Here is a 16809-nt window from a genome sequence, read left to right as displayed (position 1 = left end):
GATAAATATATTATTCACTATTTTATTTAAACAATTAATTTACGTAATTTAATATATATAAAATTGAATGAATTAATTAAAATATTTTTTAAATTAAATAAAAAATTGATCATAAATTTATTTAAATATATTGCGCAATTTAAATGATATGATTGAATGATGAAACAAAATGAGAACCACTTTCGAATGACTATTTTTTTTTTTGCTTTCAATACAATCACTGTCAAAAGTAACAAAATCAATTATTTTTAATAAAAATATATATACAATTTAATTAATTTAAAAAAAAAAAAAAATTCAATATGCAGTCATTTTGGGAGTTTGTGTAAGGTGGAAATACGACGGATATATTTTTAGACTCAATCTGGTTTCGGAGCAGCTGCATATTCGAAAAAAAATCAACAAAAATATATAAATTTATAATTTTCTATCAATTAAAAATAAATAGATAAATTTTCATAATATTAAAATTATATGTTTTTATTAATATCGAGTAATATTAATGACCGTATCAAGTGTACCACTCGTATATTCTGATGAATCACTCGATGAAAAAAAAAAAAAAAATTAAAAAAAAATATACAGTCGTTATATATGTGTGTGCATTCGACAAGACAAAAATTATCATTATTATATTTTTATTATTATTTTATAACTCTTGCGACAGTGTTCGAGGCCACCATGTGCAGAATTTTTAAAAAAATTATAATATTATTATGTATTTATTTTTTTTAAATAAAGATAAATAAACTTTATATATAAAATGAAAATTTGATTTAAATTTTATACGTCCGTGTAATAACCGGAAATAAAAATTTACAAAAAAAAAAAAAAAATAATTTAATTTTTTTGTGAAATTTATTTGTTGAAATATTATCTTTCTCAATGTCAATAAAAAAATATTAATATAATAGTTAATATATAATAATAATAGAAAAAAAAAAAAAAAAAAAAAAAAATTATTATTTGACGTTTGTCTTGAGACGGGTATATGGGGCAATGGCCCCTTCCATCATCAACTTAGCCCTGTCGTTTGTAATCGAATGTACACTGTATATATACATTTAAAAATATATAAATATATAAACGAATATAACACACTGATAAACCAATACCAGCGTGTGCTCTTTTTTTATCTAGCATCTCTTTTTATTACTCGGTATATATATATTTATTTTTCTTCATTACTAACACTTTGATGTTTAATATACACACAGTGGACCATCTCACTTGCACTCATTTTTATGAAAATATATATTTTTTTTTTCCCTCTTTCTTGCTCTCTCTTGTTCCTCTTACTCCAATCTTATCTTTTCACCCTGTTTTTTTAGTTTTATTTTACTCCGATCTCAATAATTTTTTTTTTTCTTTTGTCTTATTTTTTTTATCATCAAGTCCGAACTAACCTCCTCAAGGCTACAATAAAACATAATTTTTTTTTGGTTTAATAAGTCGATATATAATAATGTATTATAAAAACGAAAATTTTAATATTTAAAATTGAAATTGAGAATGAAATTTTAGATTTAAAAAAAAAATAAAATGTGAATTAATGAGATTGTTTGAAATGGAAATTTTATATTTATAACGTTTTCGACATGTGTACATGGATTTTAGATTATATATCGAGATGAGGATGAAAAGCTGAAATAGAAGAAAAGAAATAATATATAGAGGGTAGTTTCACATATGTACCATACATGAGAAATAAAAAAGAAAAAAAAATATATTAAAAAAGGGGAGGATCAATATTTAAAAAAAAATGTCCATTTTGGAGTAAAAGACAAATTTAACAATATATTTTTAAATTAAACCAAAAATAGATTACTTGAAAAAATAAAAGTAAACTAATTTAATTTTAAATTTAAAAGTTTCTCTTTTTTTTTTTTTTGATAAAAATAAATTATTTTGTTATTTTGTTGCAATATATATATACTCCTTTTTTTTATTCCTGACCTTGATGTTATTAAAACTTTGCAGACATTTAAATTCTATTAATATTGTTATTTTTTTTTTTACATATAAAAAAATGTATATAATTTTTATTTCTCGACACAAAAAAAAATCGACATCGTTCATCTCTCGCCGCCAAATGAATTATTATTATTATTATATCAAGGGATCATTATCGTTGAAAAATTTAAGCAAAAGGTTTTTTTTTTCTTTACGGTGAGAATACAACTTTATAAAGCCAATAAAAATTTTAACTGTGACTAACAAAATCATCATTTGACATAAAAAATAATTTAAATATTTAAACATCTATTCATTTATTATTTATAAAAAATATATAACTGTCTAAAATAAATAAAAAAAAATTTTAAACGTTAAAAATAAACCGTTTTACAAATAATTCCAAGCAAATGTGATAAAAAAAAATAATAGTCGTTATCATAAAACGTCAAATAAAATAAAAAAAAAAAAATTAATAAAATAAATCACCCCAATTTTTTTTTAAGCAAAATCATTAAAAATAAATTAACTAAATATCCAACAGCTAATTAAATTATAACAATAATAATAATTGTTTAAAAATAAATAAATAATTGTTATTATAACAACCTGATTTATAAAAAAAAAAAAAAAATAATATGTTATAATAATAGAATGCATATATTATTATTTGTTCAATTCCCAATGGTAATTACATTGAGCCTCGCTATCGGCTTTTCCACCGCTGTCAATGTTTCTCTCTCATTCGCCCTCCTGATTCATCTCTCTTTCTCTCTCTCTCATCTCTCATATAATAGTATGTCGTCTCGTGGCTGTTCCTGCCCCACCCTACACAATAAACACTGTAGATATATATGTATTTAATTCGACACACACACACATAAACATAGTTCCCCTTCTTTTTTAAAAAACCACTGCTACAACAACCCTCTTTGCTCTTCTCATCACGTATCTTCTTTTTTTTCTCTTTACTATCCTCTCAAAACGACTTAGAAATTGCTTTATCTATATAAATATTTTTTTTTTTATTTTTTTTAAACATTTATTTATTTGTTTGTTTATTTATTTGATAATAATTATTGTATTATGTAAAATATTATTATTTATGTATATAAAATGTTGAAAAAAAATTATAAATTATAATTATAATTTATTGATAGATATATTTTATTTTAAATTACTCATTTTTATTATTATTTTATATTTTTTTTTTTTTATTTAATAAGATAAAATTGAATTTACTATAACGGGTCCTCCAAACTCATGGCACGTCCTTGTTATTTTCTCTCCCTCCTATTGCACACTCTCTCACGGTCACTAACAAATACATGTAATTTTTTTTTGTATATATTTTATATATATATGTGTTTTTATGCTTGTATTGAGTATATATCTTCTGTGATATTACATTTGCTTGCAACTTCCCAATGTCTTTTCAAGTTGGTCGCATTTTTTTTTTTTATTTTGAAATTAAAGAGACTCTTATTTTATCTGTTTTTAAATGTTTTTTAAATACACACACACACATTGTTATTATTGTTATTAATTTGTATATTGATTAATTTAATTTTTTGTTTTTATTGATTGTTTAAATTTAATAAAGAGAAAATATATAATATTGCAATTGAAAATTGACCGACATTTTGTAATGTTTGTATAATCAAATACAAGTATTTAATTTTTTTTTCTTTTTTTATTATTATTAAATTATTATTTCCATGAATATCGTCACGGTACACAATCAATTATTCTTATTACGCAATAATTTTTTTTTTATATATTTAAACATTTATATAAATATTTGATAAAAAAAAAAAAAAAAATATTAAAAACCAACAGGCCATATTTTGATGAATTAAAAACTCATAAATTATTTTTTTTATCTTTAATTAATGAAGGATTTAAACAACTTAAAATTCAGGCTCATAATAAGGGCTAGTTGAAAATTCCCGAATATATTTTTCAAGGATATACATCAACCAGAAAAATAAAATAGAAAAAAAAAAAAAAAAAAAAAGAATAGAAACATGTAAAGAGAAGTAGGCCCATATACCACCACCACCACCACCAAGATCAAATCGAGTTTTCACAATTTCAATGTGTCGAAAATATAATGTATGTATTCAACAAACTACCCCCTCCATAATTCTTTGTCACACTCGCAGTGTGGTTCCTTCTCATCTTGCTCGTTTCTTATCTTATTTTTTTATTTGAAAAATTTTTTTTTTTTTTTTTTGATGTGTAGTGCTCGGTCATCCAACTTTATTTATATTAATAAACACACACACACATATTTAATTTATCATAAAAAAATCTATTTGTAACTCCATTTTTATAAATTAATTAAATTATTTATTCTTTTTTTTTTTTTTATAATTAGATAATTAAAAATATAAATTTTTAAAAATCATTTAATTCTTCCAGCATCTTAATTTATTTATTTATTTTTTTTTTGCTTTTATTGAATTTCATAACTTTCCTATCCACGTGAATCGCGGTCAACGATACTTTCAACATTGACTGTACTCATGTCCCCCCCTACCCCCTCTCTATTCTACCCACCCCCCTTCGACAAACTCTAATTTTGTTGATTATAATTTTAGCATTAAAATATATATACACACTGTATCAAATTATTTTTATTATTATTTTTTTATAATCATTTGATTTCCCTTTTTTTTTTTTTTCGTTTTAAATTTATTTTTTAATTTTATTATTTATAGCAAAACTTTGGATACACACGTTTTTTTTACTTTTTTTTATGTTTTTTTTTTTTTTAAAAAAAAAGGAGGTTGCAACAGTCAATCGTAAAACTTTTTATAGCCAAAGGGAAGAATATAAAATAAATAAAAATCAGTTTTTTTTTTTTTTTTTTTTTATACACAAAAATTATAGATTTATTTTTTAGCAAGTTTTTTATTTTTTTTTTTTAAATAAAAGAGAATATTATTGTTGAAAAAAAATTGTTAATAATTTAAATAATAACATGGGTGAAAAATTATAATTTAATAAAAATGAGTAAAAAAAATTTAAAGATAAATATGGAGTTTTTAAATATAATAAATTCACTTGACTATTTATTCATGAATTTTATTTTATTTTATTTTATTTTATTTGTAATTAAAATAATATAAGTAAAAAAAAAAAAAATAATAATTCAATTACGTGGTAATGTAAATGCGACAGAGAACAGAAAGATAAAAAAAAAAAAATTAACAAAAAATAACAAAGTGAAGAATCCGGAATAATAATGATGATGAAAATGAAAAAAAAATTAAAAATAATAATATATGTGTGTGTGTCACATTTATATGACAATGATATACACGTGTCTCTCTTACTCTCTAAAAACACGTTGAAAAACTCGTTCACGCTTTCACACAAACAAATATTAAATAGCCACACATACCAACAAAATTCACACACAGACACACACATCTCCGTAGTCAACGGCTGCATTACGAATGCAGTCGGAATAATTTTTTTTTTTTTATATTTAATTTTTATTTGATTTTTTTTTTTACTCCAACATGACTAAGCCCTGCTGAAATAAATGAAAATATTTACTATTTATTTAAACTAAATATATTATTTTTTAAATTTAATTTCAAACAAATTATATTTAAATTTTTTTTTTTTTTTAAATAAATAAAATACTCAATTACTCAAATTTACATTTTTTTTTTTTTTCCTTTTTTTTTATATAATTATTTTAATGAATAGAAATCTTTTTTAAATATTAATTCATCATTTGTAATAATACAGCTATTTTTTTTTTTTAAATATAGAACAAAAAATGGAAAGTTTTAAAAAAAAATTAAAATATTTAATAAAATTTTCAAATAAATAAATAAATTTTTAAGTATAAGTTGGAATTTTTAAAAGCCATTGTCTCGTTTCCACGTAATAGACAGTTTGGCATTGGACTCTAAGAAAATATACCTTTTTTTTTTTTATGGTGTTTTTTTTTTTTTTCCCAAATGGTTATCTCAAAATTGCCTCGAATAAATCGGCCCAAAAGTGCTCAAAAACCTTTAAAAACCGAAAATATATTTTCTAAATTCCCTCTCTCTTTTCAACTTAAAAATTCATATTAAAAAAATATTAATTATTCAATCGTGTAATAAAAAAATATACTCACTCGAGAATCTTATTAATATTATTATTATTTTTTTTTGAAATTCATTGTTAAGACAATAAAGAGTCGAGTGGTGACGTTAAATCGGGTTAAGGCACATCTATAAATATCTTAATAAAAATAAGAATAATAAGATTGAAATGAGATGGAAAATGTGGCTATAATATGCACAAGACAGAGAGACAAAAAAATGAGTAAAAAAAAAAAAATGAATTAGGCAGTAATAGTAGGGGCAGAGGGGATAAAAAAAGAAAAAAAAAAAAAAGATAAAAAATCGGCAAATAGCAATGAAAAAAGAGGATGGCATTAGTAAAGCAAAGCGAGGCCAGTGCCAAGTTAAAAAAAATCGAGAGAGGGGTTGAGAGACGAGGGAGAGAAAAAATTAAAAAAAAAAAAAAAAAATATTTAAGAGAGTGAGAAAGCAACGATAAAATAACGTCTAATCGTACACCCTCCCCCTTGCCCCCCCGCCTCTTTATAATTTACCCGGCAAATATTGCCAGATGTCTAACCCACACAATTATCATTTCCTTTTGGAACATCATTAATTTTCCAAATAATTATTTTACAATAATAAAATTAATATTTATATTTTATAATTTAATTTATTATGTATTTAAAATTTTTACTTACCTCAATCTTATCCATTTTTATTTTGCCGATTGACACACACTTGTTTCACATTCATCTAGATTATTTTATTATTTTATTTTTAATTTTTTATCTATTTATATATTAATAATAATCAATCACTTTTTTTATTTTTTTTTAAATTATACACTTGTAAAACATGACATTGAAAATAAATTATTGAAAAAAAAAAAAAAAAAATTTCACTTAATTTAAGAAATTACTATTTATTGTAAATAAAAAAAATAAATTAATTTAAAAAATTTGTCTCACTGTTAAAAAAAAAACACCTTATGTTTCACAATTTTTTTTTTTTAATAAATAATTATTAGATTGTTTTTTTTTTTTTAAATTATAAAATTATTATATTATATTAACTAATATATAAAACGCGCGAATAGACGTTGCTCTAAGACTCTGTGAAAATCGGTGCGGCGCATGCCACCGTCCTATCAAGACTACTTTGTATTTACTCCAATTATGTGACGTCACGAGTACACTGTGCGCGATTCCCCTCTCCACTAGCACGTTGTACCGAATTTAAACGAAATAATACGAGTATTAACGACACTGGATTATTTAAATTTTTTGTTTATGTGTTGGTCAGTGCAAGTCAGTGTTTGTTGGGTAAGGTGGTGGTGGTGGTACACATGAGAGTGCAGTTTGTCATCCCATTGACCAGTTTATAATTTTATTTTATACAATTTTTATATATCTATATTAATTATCTTTTTTTATTGTTATTGTTTATTCTTTTTTTTTTCAACTGTCATCATATTTTGGGTTTGTCATGTAATTATTTTTATAACTATCATATTTTTTATTTATCACTGTTTTTTATTTGATTAGAATTAAAATACTTTTTTTATTTTTTTTTTTTTATTTTTGATTGTTGACGAAATAAATTGGGGATTCTGCCGCCCAGGTGGCAGCAGTTTCTTGTTTAATTTTGTTTATAAACACAAATTGAGGTTTTATTTTAAAAAATAATATTTTTAATAATTTTGTGCATAAAAGAGAAATTATTTATTCATTTATTTTTAATTTTTACACAATTTTTATGAGGTGTTTGTTGTATTTTTTTTTTTTTAAACAATTTTTTTTATTTTTGTGTTAATTAGGCCTCTAAAATGCGAGATAAATTAAATAATTTTTTTTTTTTTTAATTTTAAACTCATTAATATATAATCTATAATTATAATTTTTTTTTTTTTTTGTTTATTACCCAGCGTTGTTATTATTTATTCAAAAAATTTTTCATTCGCCAATTTTATAGATACTTCGTTGCTCTTTTTTTTCACAACAAATATTTTTTTTTTAACAATTATTATTGTGTGTCTCTCTCGTACACAAAAAGAGACATTATTTATTGAGTTAAATTATTTTCTTTTTTTTGAGTAAATGTGCTATTTTTTATTAACAATATTAGCGGAATAAAAATTAAAAAAAAAAAGTAATAAATTTAATAAATTACTGTACAAATATTGGTGTCAATTTTTAAGTATTTTTTTTTTTTATAAACAATTAATTTGTTAATTAAAAAAAAGATATTAGTTTCGTGAAAGATTATTGCAAAAAGTTTTTTAAATGATTTTTTTTCTCTAGATAATTCTAATTGACTTAATATTCCTGGAAGGGTACAAGTACTTATTAATCACAAATCTTTTTTTTTTTAAAATATTTTTTTTTCATCATTATATCCATCTCAAAAAAATTAAATTAATTAATTTTTTAATCTTCGTATCTGGCACACAGTTTGTACAATGAATTATTAAAATAATAAAAATATTTCGATTATATATTTAGATTAAAATTATTATTTAATAATTTAATAATTTTTCATTTTACTGTGTGCCAAAGGCATCTTTATAAATTTATTTAAGCTACTAATATTTATATCATTTAAAAATTATTATTATAAATAAATTAAATAAATTGGATTAAGTTATCACAGCATGTCCCTCATGGCAAGTGATAAATTGTTCAAATAATAAAAACAAAAATAATAGAGAGACATTTTTTTTTTTATTTAAATTAATTTATTCACTTCTATTAATAAATAAATAATTAATTTTTAATTTATTTTGATAATTATAAAGATTATCAGTGGCTTTTTATTCCGACTCGAGTTTATTTTTATTCAATTGTCAATCAAATTGGCAAGTCTCCAAAAGATTCTCCATCATTTGCAAAAAATTAGAAACTTTATTATCAATTAAAATTATAAAACTTTATTCATTTGCAATTTAATCAAGTTAATGAATCATTTTAATAATTTCAAATAGATTTATGGTATTTAGAAATTGATCAAAAAAATTTAGCAAAATGTGAATTTCAAAATATTTTTATCATCAATCGAGCCGGAATATTTTTTTAATAATTTTATTTTGTATTTTTTTTTGCATGTGTATAATTAACCCGTCTTTAATTTTCGCGGTAAAATTAATAATAATTAGTTTTTGATAATTAAAAAAAAACTAAATAATTTAAAATCCAAAAAAAAATATTAAATTTGAGTTGGTCATATAATTTTAATTACAATAAATATATTCATTACTATTATTATTAATTTTTTATTTCAAAATTTTACGTATCTCCTCGAGGCCCCGGAAAATTTTCTTGTTCGATAATTAATTTTTGAATCAATAATACTACTTCACAATTTTACAATATTTTATGTTTCAATATTTTTTATATATACAAAGAAATAATAATCACAGATTGCTTTCACCAACCATGACTCACAATTACTATTAAAAAAAAAAAAGGCTCGGTTAATTTTTTTTTTTTTGGTTCATTTTACAACTGCATCTTTGGTCTTGAACCTGAATCTATACGCAATTATTATTTATGTATATTTTATTTATCTTTTAGATTTTTTTCATTTCAAAAAATATGATATGATGTAGGTTAATAAATACACCGGGACCTCTTCTTAATAATTTATCATAAAAAAATCTACTTGGTGTTTGACCAATATCAATATTCGAAAAAAAAAAAAAAAACAAAAAAGGAAGACACAATCATCAAATTAAAACAACAAAAAAATTAGATATGATTTTGTTTTTTCTTTTTGTCATAAAAAAAATTCAATAATAAAATGAAAAAGCTACTTTATTATAATAAATATTAAATTAGTCATCACCACCACTGTCTGGTACTTGTGCATCATCACATGTCACATCATTATCTTCATCACAAATAATTTTTTTATCATCAATATGTTGATGGTCAATATTTTCAATACACTTGATAATACAATTTTTATTATTTTCCTTGGTATCATCTTGCTCAATATTATCATTTTCAAATTCATCAACAATTTTATTATCAATTTTAATATTTCTAACAGCATCAACAAAACAAGTGATACTATTATCAATACATTCATTATAACCATATGGTATAAATGTTGCTCTAACTGTTTGATATAATTTACAGAAGCCTAATTTTTTATATAAACTTTGACTAGCTTCATTTTCTGGTCGTATTACAACAAATGGTGTATAGCCTCGATCAACAACAACTCTTGTCAGGTACCTAATAATCATTTAAATAAAAATATATTTATAAATAATCAACAATTTAAATTAAATATATATGCGTTTACCTTGCTAAACGTGTTCCATATCCTTTTCTTCTATATTCTGGTTTTGTTTGCATTGAAAACATTGCACCATAATATGATTGTATCATCCATGCTGCTAATTTACCATCAACAAATACACCAGCTGCTGGCAATAATTTAATTAAACGTAAAAATAATTCATGACATTCCATATCATTTGCTGGATATAATTCATGTATACTTTCAGCATGTTCAGCACATAATTGTAACACTTTTCCATCAGTTGAATTGTCATCATCATCATCATCTTCTTCATCATGTTCATCTTGATATTTTAATTCTTTACATGCCCATACATCACCAAGTACTTGTTCAATTTTACCAGTATCCTCATAAAGATTAAATAACTCTTTAGCTATTTCACAATGAACAAAATTTATGTACAATGGTTTGCTCCAATTGATCAGCATGTCCTCACTTCGTAGTTGATGCAGACAATCCAGGTTTTTTGTTGGACAGAATACTCCAAAACTCTCGTACAGTAGACCGTTCGGCTGAGACATGCCAATTGTATTTTTTGTTTTTTAATAAACACTGGAAAATTTATATTATATTTCTTCTTATCATTATTTTATTTTTTTTCATCAATCATTTTTTTTTTCTTTTTAGGGTTTTATTTAAATGACGTTATTATTTGTTAATTTAAAAAAGGTAAATTTATTTATTAATTTAATTTTAATAAATTAAATAACTTACAGATTGTGTCATTCCTGGAAAATGCAAACATATTGGTACATTTGGCCAATCATCATCAACGTAAAAATAAAAATCCCAAACTTTATTTTTCATATAAGTCAGGACGGTTTGTTGAAACTAAAAATATTGCAAAAATAAAAATAATAATAATGTTATTAATGAATTTATAATAATAGATATTTGTGTGATATGCGTGTTTAAATTCTTAACACGACATTATGATCCTGATAATAATTTAAAACAATGCAGTTAATTCTAATAACTTGGCAAAATGGCAAATCATCATACGGTCAAGGTCAAGTCATTGACGCACACGTGTAAAAAATTTTATTTTTTAAATATATATATTTATAATAGAAAAAAGTAAATATTATTGCAGTAAAAATGCAAAATCAAAATAATCAATGAACTTTGCATGTCAAATTGTCAATCATGATTTTTTGTTTTTTCTATTTTTTTTTATTAAAATAATATTTGGATATTATATTTTAAAATAAATATTTATCCTAATTGTTAATTAATTTAATATATTTTATGATAATTAATTAAGAAAATTTAAGAAATTTATATGTAAAAAGAAAAATTTATTTTCTTGATCTTTAGGGTGGTCGCAATGCGTCGATTTTTTGATAATAAAAAATAATGTCACGTGTGACCTTGGCCCTAGACATAAATATAAAAAATAGAAAAAACAAATCAATGGAAATTTTATAAACATTAAATGTTTTAAAAGTTCAACCAGTAATTTACTAGTTAAAAAACTTTGAGAAATTTATACAACTTGATGAGTGCCAAGTCGTTATTTTTATTTTTTTAACGTTGATATTAATTAATGCATCTTGCTGTGATTGGATTATTTAAAAATGTCTTTTTTCTATTGTTATAATTTCTCTAGGATAAATAAATAAAATATATTAGTTTATAATTTTTTTTATTAAATACAATATCATTGAGAATTTAACTTACTTTTAGTGATTCGGGTAAATGTCCAGTTAAAAATTCCAATAGCTTTGGCAATTCATCATCACCAAGTAGATGAAAATTTCTACCTCGTTCAATTGGACCTTCCATATTGACTCTGTAATGAAAAAAAAAAACATAATTTTAAATCATTTAGTATATAGGTATTAGTCTTGAAGTTTTAAGGAGAAAAAATACTTTGAAAAATTGGATTATACATAAATATTTTTATGAATTGAGCTATAAAAAATAAGAGTTTAAAAAGAAAATAAAAAATAATATGGCTGAGCATTTAATCTATTACTTTTTTTTGTATCAAGGGAAAATAAAATTATTTAGCTTCTTAAAAGAGATATCAATTTGACAATCAATTTATATTCTCGTTGAGTCACAAGTACTTTATATTTGACAAACGTTTGTCAACCCACCCTCAATATTATTACAAATTTTATAAAAAAATAATTTTTTTTTCATCAATTTTTATACTCACAATTTATAGCTCTGAACAAATCAATTATCAATTATCTCTAAATTATCAAATTTCAATGAAAATTAAAGCTAAAAAACAAGAATAAAAAATTCAAATTTAAAAATTATTTTGAATAATACCTATATATTTGAATTTTCAATTTTTTTTTAACACTAAAATATAATAAAATTCATAAACAATAAATTTACCTTGATTTTATAAACAATATGAATTTTTTAATATTTTTTTTTAAACTAGTTTTACAATTAAACAATGACTAAACAAAAAATCAACAAAGAAAAAAGACTTTCATTGACAAATTTCGTGTGTGAATGATTTTTATCATAAATTTATATGAAAAAAAAATATTGTTTAAAATGCTGGCAAAAAAATTTGACTCTTTGAGCAAACAACCCTTGTACTTGATCCCCTCTTTTACGTTATTAAACAGCTGCTGGTTCAATCAACAAACGCCGGTCTAAAAATCAATTAACCCAACAAAGTATATATTTTTTCCTAAATCTTTACAACAAATAAATACAAATTAATTATCAACAAACAAAAAAAAAACACTAATTAATTAGCCACACTTGAAATTTATTGTTTAAAAAAACAACAAAAGATAACAATTAAAAAAAAAAAAAAAACAAAAATTGAATGAAATATTTATTGATTTACCTGAGACTAGACGATCAGCGACGGATTTGCTGGAGGGATGATTTTACCAAGATAATATCTTGTTGTTAATTTGGAAAAAAACACCAATAATTTTATCAGAACTTTTATCAATATTCAAATTAATTACAAAATTTTAATCGATAAAAAAAAATATATACAAATATATTTTTTCAGTTGCACTATTTACAACAAATTAAAATCAACGCAAAGGCAAGCCCGGTGCAATATCTCAAAGTTTTTTTTTTCTAAAAATACAATTAATTATTATAAAATAAATATTTAATAATAATTTATTTGTTTGTTATAAATAATATTGAGCAGCCGGGCTGCCTTGTGCGCTTATCTGTCGTCAAATGTACGTAGTTTTTTTTTTATAAATAAAGAAAACCTCCCTCACCGCCCTCAGAACCCGCACTGAACTAAAACCACCCCAATACATCATACACCAACCCTCTTATTTTCTACCACCACTTTCAACCCCTCCAAATAATTTTTTTTTTTTTTTTTCTTTTATCAATGCGCCAACACAACTGCGAGTTACATTACGCTCAGACCGTATGCTCCTTCTGCTCTCTCATCTGCTCATGCGTATTTTATATTAAATTATAATTATTATTTTTAAACAATAAATTTAATAACAATTGTTATTATTATTATTTATAATTATTATAATTTATTTTATGAAATATACGCAAGATAATAATTTGTTATTAAAGATTTTAAGAAAAATAAATTTTAAATTTTTGTTTTTTTTTTGTTTAATTGCGCTTGCGCTTGTTAAATTCATCCCTTAATTATTTTTTTTAACATCCACGTGTAATAGACAATAGTACATCACTATGACCATCCCAAAATATAAAAAGCTTATTAATTTTTTTTTTTTTTCGTCCAATTTAATACTGTCATTGTTGATTATTCTTGAAGCTGGATAGCTAATGCGTCAATTTAATTTAATTCAATCGTTTTTTGATAAAATATAAAATAAATAATAATAGTTTAAAATTGACTTGATAATGAAAGACTATTGACTTATCGTCTAATCTCATAAAAACTCACGTGAAATGGGTTAATGAAATAAATTTGATGAACATTGATGAGCAGAAGTTTGCAAGTAAACTTTTTCACCATGATTTTGTGTTTAAAAAAAAAATAATTATTATACAAATGATTTGATTAAATTTTAATTAATTGTTGTATGGTTTTTTTTTTTTTTTTTTTATTTTTTAATTTTATACTGGGCATGGAAAATGTGCGCTGTAAACGTCGCAATCGTTTTACCCAGGATCGATTATTTACAAACACACGTCACAAAAATATCAACCCCTAAATATATTTCACATGTAAAATGTTTTTGGTATCTAAAAAATATAAACATTTAGCAAATATTATTATAAATAATAATAAAATTAATTAGTGATGAGGTTTAAATAGTTAGTATTATATTTTAAACAGTGAAAATTGTAAAATATTTTTAGTTTGTTGAACAGTTTTGTGGAAAAAATGTGGAAAACATGGTTTCGACGAGGTAAATTGTAATTTTTCTGATAAATTATTACATCTTAAAAATAATTTACACAATTATTATTTATTCCAATCGGTGATTTTGTTTTATTTTTAATTTTTTAATGGAAAATAAATTTCTTTTAATATGATAAATTATTCAAAAGAAAATCAGCTGATAGCTATTAAATTGAGTTGAAAATAAAAATAAGAAAATCATCACCTGCTGGTTAAATAGATTCCCAGAAAAAAATAAAAATCATTGACTTTTTTAAATCATTAACTCCTGGACAACAGCGCCATGTACATCATCAGTATATTTTTTTTATCAAAAATCAACAACGCAATTCAAGTGTTAATTGTTACAACAAGTTAAAATAATTTATTTTCATTTTAATAATATTATTTATTTGTCATCCTGGATCCTCTACTCAAGCTCAATGAATCACGTTTGTTTTTTTTTAAATAATTAAATTTTTTAATTAATACTTTCAAAGTGGAACAATCGTTATTATTCATTGTCATGAATTCATCAATTTTTAAAATCTATTTAAACAATTGCAAGCTTGTTTTAATTTTTTTTTTTTTCAATTACAATTAATTACCCAGCTTTATTAATATCTTTTTATTTATAAAATAATTTTTTTAATTTAATATTTTAGTATACAACATGTTGCAATATTGAATATAATTTATTTATGATAAATAAGTGCGCAAGACAGTTGTTCTATTTTTTGTTCTACTAATCTACTTGAATCCATTGTTGTTTTATAATAATATATATATATTAAATTTTAAAAAAATAATAATGAATTTTATTTTTTAGATTCAATACAGTACGGTTTTAGTATGTCAAAAAGAAAATTAGTAAACAACGGTGAAAGAATATTTGAAAACGTGGATTACACACAGTTGACTGAAACTGATCATGGCTATGTCGATTCACAGGTAAATAAATAATATTACTATAAAATTTAAACATTTGTTAATTGATAATTAAAAAATACTAATTATTATTTTTTAAATTTTAGTTTGTGGGTCCACCAGTTAAAATACCATGGAAAGCAATTGGTCTAGCTTCGTTGTTATTCATTGGTGGTACTGTGATGCTCATCATTGGAAGTTTAATAATCAGTGGTCATATTGATTCCAAGGTTAAATAATTAACTTAATTATAAATTTAATAGTTTCATAAAATAATAATGTATTTTTTTATTATTTTTTATTAATAGTATGGTGATAGAATGTGGCCACTAATAATATTGGGCGCACTTATGTTTATACCTGGCGCATATCATGTGAGAGTTGCACTTATGGCATACAGACAAGTACCAGGCTATTCATTTGATGATATTCCAGAATTTGATTAAATTTAATATCATAATATTATTGTACATAAAAATATGCCACTATGTGCTTTTGTAAATTAATTTATCATGCTACAAACCAACACACAAATTCAATATTATCAATCATAAATATATTTTTATTTTTTACTTGTTAAAAATAAAATACGTATTAAATTATTTTAAAATTTATTATTAATGAATAATAATAATTGCATTTATCTTAAATAAGGTCATTTAATGTACCTTATTTGTAAATTTACGTGTGTGTGTTTCAATAAAATATTAAAAATAAAATAGACGCAAATTTATAAATTTTTTAAACCAATAAAAATACTTTTTAAATTATTTATAAATAAGAATAATTAAATAAACAATTTAAAAAATAGTAAATAGAATTATATCACGAAGGAAAATAATTATTATCTTTAATTTAAATTGGAAAAAAAAAATCAACAATAATCAAAGTAAAATGACAAATTAAATTGCTTTTAAAAAATTATAAAATTTATATCAATTAGTTATGAAAAAAAAAAAAAAAAATAGATAACAATTCAATTTGTATTTAGAAATATTTCAGCATTTCAATAATGATAATATTTTTTGTCTAACACTGTGCACTAAAATAAAAAAAAAACGCCAGAAGCAACCAGAAGTGCACAAAAGTGCGTTGAAATTTTTGAGTCTTAGTGCGCACGCGTTGACTCACGTTCAAAACCACATTTAAAATTTAAAAAAAAAAAAAAAAAGAAAAAAAAAGAAACACCCTTACGTCTTGCAGTTGAACTGAGAGAGAAAAAAAAACAAAAAA

The 16809-nt window shown here is 22.3% G+C and overlaps 3 protein-coding genes across 9 annotated transcripts in view; 1 reads left to right on the top strand and 2 right to left on the bottom strand.

Annotated features, from left to right (window-relative positions):
• Positions 1-7193, bottom strand: part of LOC122855497 (GATA zinc finger domain-containing protein 14-like) — a 36323-nt gene extending 29130 nt beyond the window's left edge. The window contains exon 1 of one of the 2 annotated variants that reach the window (XM_044156903.1): positions 6725-7193. In XM_044156903.1, coding sequence (XP_044012838.1) covers positions 6725-6739 — 15 coding nt within the window. In that variant the 5' untranslated portion in view covers positions 6740-7193. The remainder of the gene's footprint in view (positions 1-6724) is intronic. The other variant, XM_044156904.1, reaches the window with a different exon arrangement.
• Positions 7194-7331: 138 nt separating this feature from the next.
• On the top strand, positions 7332-16117 carry LOC122855496 (transmembrane protein 230). Of its 5 annotated transcripts, none has more exons than XM_044156902.1 (4): positions 7332-7504; positions 15479-15600; positions 15684-15806; positions 15885-16117. In XM_044156902.1, the coding sequence occupies exons 2-4, from the start codon at positions 15502-15504 to the stop codon at positions 16020-16022; spliced, it is 360 nt and encodes a 119-aa protein (XP_044012837.1). In that variant the 5' UTR covers positions 7332-7504; positions 15479-15501; the 3' UTR covers positions 16023-16117. The 5 variants fall into 5 exon arrangements, with proteins under 5 accessions (XP_044012837.1, XP_044012834.1, XP_044012833.1 ...); XM_044156899.1 differs by having other exon boundaries at positions 7332-7513; XM_044156898.1 differs by lacking the exon at positions 7332-7504 and adding an exon at positions 14529-14677.
• Positions 9479-13586, bottom strand: LOC122855495. Of its 2 annotated transcripts, XM_044156895.1 has the most exons (5): positions 13153-13586; positions 12012-12123; positions 11046-11162; positions 10332-10843; positions 9479-10261 (listed from the first exon to the last, which is right to left on the bottom strand). In XM_044156895.1, exons 2-5 carry the CDS (start codon positions 12114-12116, stop codon positions 9856-9858), a joined length of 1140 nt encoding a protein of 379 aa, XP_044012830.1. In that variant the 5' UTR covers positions 12117-12123; positions 13153-13586; the 3' UTR covers positions 9479-9855. The 2 variants fall into 2 exon arrangements, with proteins under 2 accessions (XP_044012830.1, XP_044012831.1); XM_044156896.1 differs by lacking the exons at positions 12012-12123; positions 13153-13586 and having other exon boundaries at positions 10332-10883; positions 11046-11159.
• Positions 16118-16809: the final 692 nt, after the last annotated feature.

Source organism: Aphidius gifuensis, linkage group LG4, assembly GCF_014905175.1.
Source record: "Aphidius gifuensis isolate YNYX2018 linkage group LG4, ASM1490517v1, whole genome shotgun sequence".
Taxonomy (NCBI): domain Eukaryota; kingdom Metazoa; phylum Arthropoda; class Insecta; order Hymenoptera; family Braconidae; genus Aphidius; species Aphidius gifuensis.
Note: the sequence above shows the minus strand (reverse complement) of the source record. Positions and strands in the feature narration are given on the sequence as shown.